The sequence below is a fragment of the Emys orbicularis genome, chromosome 8 (genome assembly GCF_028017835.1).
Source record: "Emys orbicularis isolate rEmyOrb1 chromosome 8, rEmyOrb1.hap1, whole genome shotgun sequence".
Taxonomy (NCBI): Eukaryota; Metazoa; Chordata; order Testudines; family Emydidae; genus Emys; species Emys orbicularis.
In genome coordinates this window covers 58,834,101-58,845,521 of record NC_088690.1, presented here as the reverse complement: position 1 = coordinate 58,845,521, position 11,421 = coordinate 58,834,101, and the positions used below count along the sequence as shown (strand labels likewise).

Sequence of the window (11,421 nt, the reverse complement as noted above, 5' to 3'; positions counted from 1 at the left end):
GCACCCCCCCCACACCCAGCCTTCTGCCCTGCACCTCCACACCCCCCCAGCCCTCTGCCCTGCACCCCCCCCCACACCCAGCCTTCTGCCCTGCACCTCCACACACACCCCAGCCCTCTGCCCTGACCTCGAGTCGCCCCCAACACCCAGCCTTCTGCCCTGCGCCCCCAACACCCAGCCTTCTGCCCTGCACCCCCACACCCCCCCAGCCCTCTGCCCTGACCTCCCCCCAACACCCAGCCGTCTGCCCTGCCCTACGTTATTAACGTAGCTGAATTTGCGTACCTTAGTCCGAAGTGGGGGGGTTAGTGTAGACCAGGCCTAAATTTTCGGTTGCTTAACTATAAGCTAGCTCTGCCTACAACAAAGCATATTCAGAACTTCTGATTAAAGGGATTATAAGGGTAGGTCTACACTTACCCGGTAGTTCGGCGGCGAGCGATCGAACTTCTGGGTTCGACTTATCACGTCTTGTCTGGACGCGATAAGTCGAACCAGGAAGTGCTCGCCGTCGACTGCGGTACTCCAGCTAGACGAGAGGAGTACCGTGGAGTCGACGGGGGAGCCTGCCTGCCGCGTGTGGACCGAGGTAAGTTCGAACTAAGGTACTTCGAACTTCAGCTACGTTATTCACGTAGCTGAAGTTGTGTACCTTAGTTCGAATTAGGGGGTTAGTGTAGACCTGGCCTAAGTGTAGCAACCTCCATCATAGCTAGTCACCAAAGATTGAACCCGAGCCATCCAGACTTAAAAGCATGAGCTTCTACTACTTGAGTTCAAGATATAACTCCCTTAGCTGGTAGCTATACAGTTATCCTCTAAAAATCCACCAGAGGAGGGCACAAAACACATGTTGGACAGTGAATTACAAAAGTACCAAATATTATTAGACCTGCAATACTTTTCACAATGAACATCAGCGGGGGATAAACTGGGAGTTTAAGAATATTTGGAAAACAATTTTAGAATAACATTCAGTGCTGTGGTTTAAAAGAAAAAAACCCTGTTAAAACTCATAACTTAGCAGCATTCAGTGTTTGGGGGGGAAAAACAACTTTTAGGAGCTATGGGATACAAGTTAAGAATGTTGAAACAGGAAGATGTTATGCTTAGTTACCACTTGGGCAAGGCGGCGTGCTATGTAATACTTGCAAGATTTCACTGTAATGTTTTACAATATATAGCAGCACAATGCTGATTCCATTGATATTGTTGAGCAATTCATGCTGATTTTATTTCAGGCCACATCTTAATAGTTTTGAATACTGTAGATCACAATTTTCATCTCAGTTGGTCTGAACATGCAGAGCTTTAAAACTGCTATGCGCTAAACTGTATATTAACTACAATTTTATAAACCTGCATGCCAGAGAACTGTGTGCCACTACTACTAGACAGTGGCACAAGGCAATTCAGTGTGAATCACAGAAATGTAGGACTGGAAGGGACATCAACAGGTCATCTAGTCAAACCCCTGCACTGAGGCAGGACTGAGTAATAAGAACTAGACCATCCTTGACAGGTGTTTGTCTAACCTCTTAAAAAACTCCAATGACTGCTATTCCATAACCTCTCCAGGTAATTTGTCCAGTGCTTAACTACCTTTACAGTTAGGAAGTTTTTCCTAATGTCTAACCTAAATCTCCCTTGCAGGAAAAAGAAGCAATGGGCTTAAATTGTAGCATGTCCCGAGTGGGACGCGGGTGGGTCCAGGCAGTGGGATTGGGGGGAGGGAGGTCGAGGGAGTCGGTGGGTGTGTGGGGATGGACTGGGGGAAGCAGGGTGGAGGAACTGAGGGGGACAGGACTGGGACTGGGGGAGTAGGGTAGGGGCTATGGGGAGCATGAATGGGACAGGGTAGAGAGAGCTGTGTAGAGTGGGGCGGGGCTGGGGAGGGTCAGGGGGTTGGGGAGAGGGACAGGGTCTGGAGTGGATGAGACCGAGGGGAGCAGGACTGGAATGGGGGGAAGTTGAGGGGGTGGGACAGCAGGGGGAGCGATGGGGGTGGGATGACAGGATAGGCTGAAGAAGAGATTTGGGGTAGGGCAAGGCTGAGGGCAGTGGGTTGGGGGGAGCAGGGGGACTGTGGGGGAGGCTGTTGGAACGGGGGCAGGGACTGAGGGCAGTGGGTTCGGGGTGGGAGGCACGGGGGGGCTGCGGGGGAGGCTGAGGGAACAGGTTCGGGGTGGGGGCTGAGGGCAGTGGGTCGGGTCTACACTGGCACCTCTCAGCATTGCTGTGCCGGGCGGCAGACCTGCACCAGCGCTACCCTGGCCATAGAAGAGTCCTCAGTGGAAATGCAGACTTCATGACACAGACCCTCCTCCTCACTTCAAACCTGGTGCTGCTCTGGTCAGTCACTAGGCTCTTGTCACTTTCAAACCCATGCAGGGTATCTGGCTCTTTTTCAGTTCTCAGGTTAAGAAAAGCCTCTGCATTTTGTGAGGGCTTCAGCATTCACTTTCCTACTTGACAAACTGTCTGCCTGACACATTGCTCCCAGGGCATTCATCTTTATTCATTATCGGCAGGTCCATCAGATTAACGAGCAACACAGGGGGAAGCAACACAATGGTGTCAAGGATTTTTAATTTTTCAAACCACTTTGGCCTCAACAGGGATAACAGCAAATCTGGACAGAGCAGATGGGTGTCAGGATGGGTTTGGGTATTTATTTATTTTTTTTTTTAAGTGAAAATGTTTGAGTCTGAGCAAAGGCTGCAAACTTCCCTTTGGAAACCTCGGCTGATCTTTTGCCCCAGGGGCTAACGACAGCCTGGAATCCCGGATTCCCACATCCATGCAGGGTGAGATGATCGGAGGAGGGAGGGGGAGGGAAGGACTGTGGGGGAGGCAGAGGGAACAGGGTCGGGGGGCTGAGGGGAGTGGATTGAGGGTGGGGGGCACAGGGGGGACTGCAGGGGAGGTTGAGGGAACAGGGTCAGGGTGGGGGCCGAGGGCAGTGGGTCTGAGGGGAGCCCCCCCAGAGGGACCTGCCAGGGGGCCAGGTGAGCCCAGCAGTGCTTATCTGGAGCGGCTCCCAGGAAGCATCCAGCAGGCAGGTCCCTCCCAGTCCCTCTGGCCCCTTCCTAGGGGAGGGTCGAGGGGAGGGGGCAGGGGCGGAGGGGGCTCTCTGCCCGGCGCCCGCTGCCTTTTGCCGGAGTCTAGAAGCCCCGCCCCGCTGCAGCACGCAGGGGAGCGAGACCTCCTCGCTGCCTCTCTGTGCCGGGGCAGGGGCAGGGCTGCGCTCTGCAGGCTCCTGCCGGCTGGGCGGTGGGCCCCGTGGGCTGGCGCCGTCGCGCTGGGAGCTCAGCTGCGCGCTGCCCCAGGGTCCAGGGAGGAAAGGTGAGTGGCGCCGGCTTGCCACGGTCCGCCTCATATAGGGTGACCAGACGTCCCGACCAATGTAAGGTCGGGATGCGGGACAAGTTCCCTAAAATCGGGACTGTTCCGATAATATCGGGACATCTGGTCACCCTACTCGTTAAGGATAGCTTCTGACTGTTTGGGTTTAGAGGGGGTACTTGGATTCATTAGCAGACCTGTCCAAGAAACTGCTTTTTGTGTTCTTCTGGCCTTTAAATTGTGTCATCTCTCTGGAGCTTTTGGAAAGATGTCACTGAACATTGAGTCTTCTTGCATTCTTTTTAAAAAAAAATTGTCTAATTATTACTTTTATTGTCATGCTTCTAGATCTCAGTCAGATTTCAGACCCTTATTTCTTTTAAAGGTTAAGCTGGCACATAATGTGTCAGTTGTTCCTTTCATTCATCCATTGGCAGGTTCAGACATTTTCAAAGCTTTTCAAAATTCTCTAGGGATGACCCTTGACTGTGTTTTATTTCCTCAGTTCCCTGTTAATGTAGCCTCTTTATCAGTGGTCGTCTTATCATTTCTGCAAACTCAGTGGAGCGTTTGTTGCTGTAGACTGACAGGCTCTTCCTGTCTTTCTATATTGAAATCTGTTATAGAGTTAGAGGCCTTACCTCATACCTTCCTGGATTTTTGTCTCTGGTCGCCTTCAGCCTCCTTTGTAAACATTCTTATTCACGGTGTCTCCCATTGTCAGTAGTAGTTCATTCTTGTTCCTTTTTAAGAGAATTACAAGCTGTAGTCACCTTTTTGGTCACTCAGTGTTGCCTGTCTGATCCAACTGGTGATGTATATAGTGTCAAAATGTAATTTGAAGGTAAAAAAATCTTCATTTCTTATTGATCAAGATAACATTTTCTTTGGTCTTATTGATCAAGATAACAGATATCTTTATTCACTCTTATTTTGTATACTTTTGGTCCTTAGTGAATGTTTCTGTTTGTAGGTAAACTAACAGGATGTGGAGCAACAAATCGAAGGAAGTGCCTTTACAAAACCCAAGGCACACTCCGAACAGGGATTCCCTCAGAGGTATGGATTTGCTTTGTTGTATCGCTTTTACTTTAGAAGCAGTTTTATCCTAGATAGTGTAATATTTTGTATTGTATTGTAAATTTTGTAGATATAATTTGTCTTAATTGAGTCAAAGGCTAAAACCATATCTTACATAAGAACATAAGAACGGCCATACTGGGTCAGACCAAAGGTCCATCTAGCCCAGTATCCTATCTACCGACAGTTGCCAATGCCAGGTGCCCCAGAGGGAGTGAACCTAACAGTGATCTCTCTCCTGCCATCCATCTCCACCCTCTGGCAAACAGAGGCTAGGGACACCATTCCTTACCCATCCTGGCTAATAGCCATTAATGGACTTAACCTTCATGAATTTATCCAGTTCTCTTTTAAACTCTGTTATAGTCCTAGCCTTCACAACCTCCTCAGGCAAGGAGTTCCACAAGTTGACTGTGCGCTGTGTGAAGAAGAACTTCCTTTTAAACCTGCTGCCCATTAATTTCATTTGGTGGCCCCTAGTTCTTGTATTATGGGAACAAGTAAATAACTTTTCCTTATTTACTTTCTCCACATCACTCATGATTTTATATACCTCTATCATATCCCCCCTTAGTCTCCTCTTTTCCAAGCTGAAAAGTTCTAGCCTCTTTAATCTCTCCTCATATGGGACCCGTACCAAACCCCTAATAATTTTAGTTGCCCTTCTCTGAACCTTTTCTAATGTCAGTATATCTTTTTTGAGATGAGACCACATCTGTACGCAGTATTCAAGATGTGGGCGTACCATGGATTTATATAAGGGCAATAAGATACTCTCCGTCTTATTCTCTATCCCCTTTTTAATGATTCCTAACATCCTGTTTGCTTTTTTGACCGCCGCTGCACACTGCGTGGACGTCTTCAGAGAACTATCCATGATGACTTCAAGATCTTTTTCCTGATTCATTGTAGCTAAATTAGCCCCCATCATATTGTATGTATAGTTGGCATTATTTTTTCCAATGTGCATTACTTCACATTTATCCACATTAAATTTCATTTGCCATTTTGTCACCCAATCACTTAGTTTTGTGAGATCTTTTTGAAGTTCTTCACAGTCTGCTTTGGTCTTAACTATCTTGAGCAGTTTAGTATCTGCAAACTTTGCCACCTCACTTTTTACCCCTTTCTCCAGCTCATTTATGAATAAGATGTTATAAGAAACTCAGCTTCACTTATGTAACTCTTGTTAACTTTGATTTTTTTTTTTAAAAAAAAACATTGTTTTTAAAGAAAATCATAATATTGCATTGCTATGCTCTAATGACGCTGTCTAATAATTACCCCACACACAGGAGTTTCATAGTTTGGGATGAATTCATTAAAAGGAATTAGTTAGTGAGCCATGCAGAACTGTTTTAAAATGTTTTGTTTCATTGTGTTACTTTAATTAATAGGAAACTTGTTTTTATTCTTTTATTTTTGTTTTGTGAGATCTAACCACAGCCTGGGATACTTTTTCTCAAACTAAGGCTACAGTAAGTATAATTTTTTCTAGATTGAAATCAATTAATGGCCACTGCAGTTTTATTGAATGCCTTATTTTCCCCATAGTTTGATGGTTATAAAAGTAAAATATGGGGTAGGTGGTTGGGGGCATGAAGATGATGGATGTTCTTATTGCTTTGGACCGCAATTCTGACAATGTAACTTAGTGCTACAAGAAGCTCAGTACCAAGGTTAATGAAAAATCAGTCTTGCTTGGCTACTATAAAACTAACACTGTTATCAATGAATAGTATTGTTTGTCAGTCAGAATGATATAACGAATGTATGGGTAACTTGTGTTAAATATTTTTGTAATTTCTTTAATTATTGCGTAAAAGATGTAAATGTTAACTAGAATCTTGTGATATCTTTACAGTGAAGATTTTAACTAATATTAAATATTTATTTATTTATTTATATTATTATAGTGCCTAGGAACCCCAGTCATCGGCCAGGACCCCCTGGTGTTAGGCACTGTACACAAACAGAACAAAAAGACAGTCCATTCCCCAAAGAATTTACAACCCCAGAAAGCACATAAGCTGCCAACTGGTAGCTCTGTAGTAATCCTGGGCCGCCAAATTACATGTCAGCTTTCACCAAACTGAATATTATAAAGAATCTTGCTCCTGAAAACCTTAGTTAGGGCTAGTAAATATCAAGGCCAAGGTTTTTCAAAAGTGACTAGTGATTTTGGGTGCCTAATTTTGGCACTTTAAAGGGTACTGGTTTTCAGAAAGTAATGAATGCCCATCCTCTGAAAATCCAGATCCCTTTACAATGTCAAAGTTGGGCACTCAAAGTCACTGCTTACGTTTGGGTGCCTAATTTTGGCACTTTAAAGGGTACTGGGTTTCAGAAAGTAATGAATGCCCATCCTCTGAAAATCCAGATCCCTTTACAATGTCAAAGTTGGGCACTCAAAGTCACTGCTTACGTTTGAAAATCTCCCAAATCCCTGCAGGTGTGAGCTGTAGAGTGAGATACCTCTATTCATCATTTTAAAGGAACTAACTGTCCTCTCCTTACCTACTGAGATTCAGAGATTGGGGCTGTTGAAGCAATATACATATGTTTCATAGTTCCATACGTACTGCACCAACCATAGAATTACTACCATGATGTGTGAATTTAAGCTATATACTCATGATGCAATGCTACGTTTTCTATAAACTGGGGTACAGTGATATCAAGATGCTAAATTTCTTTGGCAACTTAGGGAATTTCTCTGTATGTTCATTACCCCTCTCATTTTTAATAGCTGAGTGAAGTGGTACAGTTTTATATGTGGAATCCTATTTCATGTTACCTCTAGAGTAGAGCATTATAGAATACAGTGTGTTTTCGTTCTTAGTGGTTATGTTTCAATGAGGCCAAGTGTTAAGACCTTTGGCATTTTGTATAATTCTGTTGTTGGCAATGACCCACTTATGGAAACAGATTTAGTGAACAGAACTTAATTTGAATAATCTTTTTCGTACTAATCTTCATAATCTAATGTTTCTGGTCACAAGACTATACAAGTTTATACCACCAGACTTTTAAAGCTGTTCTTGCCTGTAATTGTTTCTTACTATGAAAGTGAGAGAAGTTCTGAACTTTTTTTTAAAGTTGTATTCTTGACATTCAAAAAATGAACCTGAATATTGTTTTGTGTCTTGAAATTCTAGTTGCGTCATATTGAGAATAAACTGGAGGTAGCGCCTACCAGCACAGCAGTGTTTGATTCTGTCATGGATGCCAAGAAACCCTCTGCCAGTGCTACCAGGAAAATAAGCAGGAAAGGTGTGTATTACTTAAAAGATTAATTATATAGGATAGGGTAAGAATAAGTCTTTCTGAGTAGTATCATTTTTATTTTTTTAATCCTCTTTTCTCAGTTTCCTTTGTTTATGAACTTGAGAGAAAGTTGGAGCAATGTTTCTCTTCTGAATACATTGTCTTGGGAAAAAAAATATGCTGCCTATCTGGTGATGGTATTTGGAACTCACTAGAAAGGTGCTTTGCTGCAACTTGTGCTTGCCATAGTCTGTTACCTTGTTTCTACGGCATTCCAGCTAACAGCTACACATGCTGATGGCTGGCTCCAACAGTAGTATTACATTGGAGTGACCATCTAAATTTTTAACATTTCTTTAACTGGTTAACTTATTTTAATAGTTTCACAACACTCACTTTCAAGGATAAATGCCCTTATATTGCATTTTTAGAGTGATTGTAATCATGACAACAAGGCTATGAAAAGAGGAAAAATCATATTGTCTAATGCTACTTTTAGAACTTAAACCACTTATGAAAAAATGTGTTTCTATTTGCAGAGTGTTTTCTCCTCATCTCTGTTCAGCCCCTATGGTTAGTCGTAATTTAACTCATTTGGCATTCTCATAGGTTTTATATCAGGGGTTCTCAAACTGGGGGTCGTGACCCCTCAGAGGGTCGCAAGGTGGTTACAAGGGGGTCGTGAGCTGTCTGCTCGGTGGGGCATTAAATTAAATTAACCCCCCATTTTTAATTTATAGGGTGGGTCACAGTCAGAGGCTTGCTGTGTGAAAGGGGTCACCAATACAAAAAGTTTGAAAACCAGTGTTTTATATTGACCTGTCAGAGCAGCAAGAAAACTGGTTGGATCTCTATATTTCTCTGATTCAATCAACTCTCTCGGGCTTAATCATTCCCAGTTATGGTTTTTTAAATATTCTTTTAGAAATTTTATATGACGAACTAGTGCAATGATTTGCTTGAGTGTTTACCACTTACTCCTGGTAGCTTGAAACAGCTTGCTGGTGAAGAGAAGGTGATAACTTAAGTGCTATTCGTGAGCACTAATTGAACCCGAGGAGAACTGCATTCTAAACCACTCAGCCCTATGAGCCTTCTCTTCCTGCAGATGGTAGGTACCTAGAGGATTCCTTGGTTTCTGCTTCAGCCTCCAGGTCCTCCAGCCAAAATAAGTCACGCAAAGAGAAGTCCTCCCGCAGTCCTCTTCGAGCTACAACTTTGGAGAGCAATGTGAAAAAGTGTAGCCGTGTGGAATTTCGTGAACCCTTGGCTTCATACAGGTTAGTGCAAGAGAAAACTGACATTTACTGTGAAATACACAAACTGGAACAGAGCTGTTGCCAATGTTCTTATGAACACTTCAGGACTGGGTTTATTTTTTTCTGCCAACAGGTGGAGAATGAACAAAACCTCTTGGTTTTAGATTGAGCAAGTATAATGTCTTATGTGTTGCGTAAGGGGCTTTATCATCCATTTACAGGAGGATGGAAACAATGATCCAATAGGTCTCTTATGTCTTTAACTTCAGTGATAATCCCCCCAATATTTGGAATATCATAAAAGTGTTGTATTTGTTGCTGAAAATGCATTCTTGTTCTTCTCCTGCTTCTGCTAATCACCTATAGTAAAATAATATGCTGTAATTCTACTAATGTCTACTAAATCCAAGCATTTCATTCTTAGTATTGAGGCAAAACATTTGTTTTTAAAGATCAGGGAGCTATTTTAACTGGGATTTTTAAAGGGGTTTAAGTGGGTTAGGAACTCAAGTCCCTTAAACTGTTCTGAAAATTCCAGCTCTAATGATTACTAGTCAGTTCTTGTCATCAGGTTTGAAAATACCTTATTGTATGCTTCCTATCTCCCAGAAGCTAATTCATGGGAATTTGTTGGTATTTTCTTCCTACATAAATGAAAACGTGATTAAGAAGTAATTTAATTTTGTCCACACTATTGATTGGTGCTTTAAAATGACAATGAAATAACTAGATTTTTTTATTACCTGTTTTTAGAATCCACCTTTAAAAGATTGAAACCAAAACTCCTACTATTTTTCTATGACAACTTGTTTAAAAGGCTGCCCTTAACAGAGCTGCCACTCTTTACCAATAGTTTAATTTTCTATACAGTGTATAGAATAAGCCAAAGAATCTTCTTCAGCACTGGTATTGCACATGATAGCAGAAAGACTGAAATGTTTTATTTAACTGCTGAATTGCTGTTGCAAAGCCAGCAGAGGAAGTACAAAGCATTATTACAAGTCATAGGGAATTAGTAGCTATTTCTTAACTTCTTGGCAATGGTGATAGATTTTAAAAACAACTTTTCCTACTTTTGATTCATCTTAGAATCTTTTTTCTAATGTATAATATTGGTGATGTAGAAAGAATGTTTTCTATCTTGATACATTTTTTCTTTGCTCTTTTGAGGACTTTGATTGATTGAGGACCAGCTCTTTTATTATTGCCATAACCAACAGAACGTGACACTTCATTTATTTTTGAACATCATAAGTAATGATAAAGTTTTTCTTGGCTGTTGTCATGTATTCGTGTAATTTAAATTTTTTAACTTCCTTGACATTTTACTTGTGGAATTTTTGCAACCTGTTAAGTCAACAAACAAGCTGGTAAACTATTGTATAAACTTAGAGTCTTTAAAGAAACACCTATAAAATTGCATAGGAGAGTATTGAACAGCAGGGGATCACTGACCCTATTGTAGGGAACACTCTGTCTTTCTGTCTGTCTCTCTCACATGCGCACGTGTGCAGAGAACCTTGCTGACTTTAAGAAAATATTGGTTGGGGGCAGTTGGAAGGTGTGTGGTGGGGAGAAATACTTAATGATTACAATGTACCCAAAAACCTAAAACAAGCTTGTCACTGCAGAGTTAGTTTGGTTAGTACTGAAGATTTCTGAGACTTGTAACATTTCACCATAAGTCCTTCATTACTTTTTTTCTCAGTTTGTGGCAAACCTTGGCCCTAGTCATAATGAATGACTTGTTTAAATTGATAATGTGTAGGATTTTTTAAAGTGCGGAACCTCTGCCTAACTCAGATCCCACTGAAGTCAATGGCAAAACTCCTATTGACTTTGGTAAGAGTTGAATTAGGCCACCACTGACTGTTTTTTTTAAATCCTACCCTTTATCTCTTTCTTTATAATGGGCCCAGCACCAGTGTTATCTCAGTACCAGTAGAAATGAAACGTAAGCAAACATGGAACTTCTATCTTGCCTGCAGGCTCCTCATTCCAACTGTGGATTTTCCTCCTTGGCTACATAGGAGGCAGAGTTGGACCTGTCAGGCTGGGGGCTCTTTTGCTAATTAAACTGCTCCTGTTGTTAGTTCCCCATCTGGAATAATTCTTTCCTTGACATCAGTCACTTGGTGTAAAAACAGTGTATCAAATTGTTTGACTTCAAATGCAGGGGGGAAAAACACGAGCAGATGAACTCTTATCAACCTAATATCATTTCTCATTCAAATATACTTAGATATAAAGAAATCTAAAGTACAGGAAATGAAAAAGACTAGCTTTTTATGTTGTGAAGATTGTAAGATCAAGTACTCAAGTCAGGGCATTCAAATTGTTATGCTTGTGCTGATAATGTTAATTCTGTCCTATTGCATGTCCTGTATACTTTTATGATATACATTACTAAGAGTGTGATACTTGAAGGTCTGTATTTAACAGGGGAAAGAGAAATAGAAAATGCTGTGTG

General features: G+C 42.1%; 1 protein-coding gene across 1 annotated transcript in view; it reads left to right on the top strand.

The window, feature by feature from the left end:
* The first annotated feature begins 4,327 nt into the window (after positions 1–4,327).
* CEP350 (centrosomal protein 350) overlaps positions 4,328–11,421 on the top strand; it is a 134,953-nt gene continuing 127,859 nt past the window's right edge. Inside the window, exons 1-4 of the mRNA XM_065409685.1 lie at positions 4,328–4,404; positions 5,860–5,903; positions 7,584–7,698; positions 8,801–8,972. Coding sequence (XP_065265757.1) covers positions 4,332–4,404; positions 5,860–5,903; positions 7,584–7,698; positions 8,801–8,972 — 404 coding nt within the window. The 5' untranslated portion in view covers positions 4,328–4,331. The remainder of the gene's footprint in view (positions 4,405–5,859; positions 5,904–7,583; positions 7,699–8,800; positions 8,973–11,421) is intronic.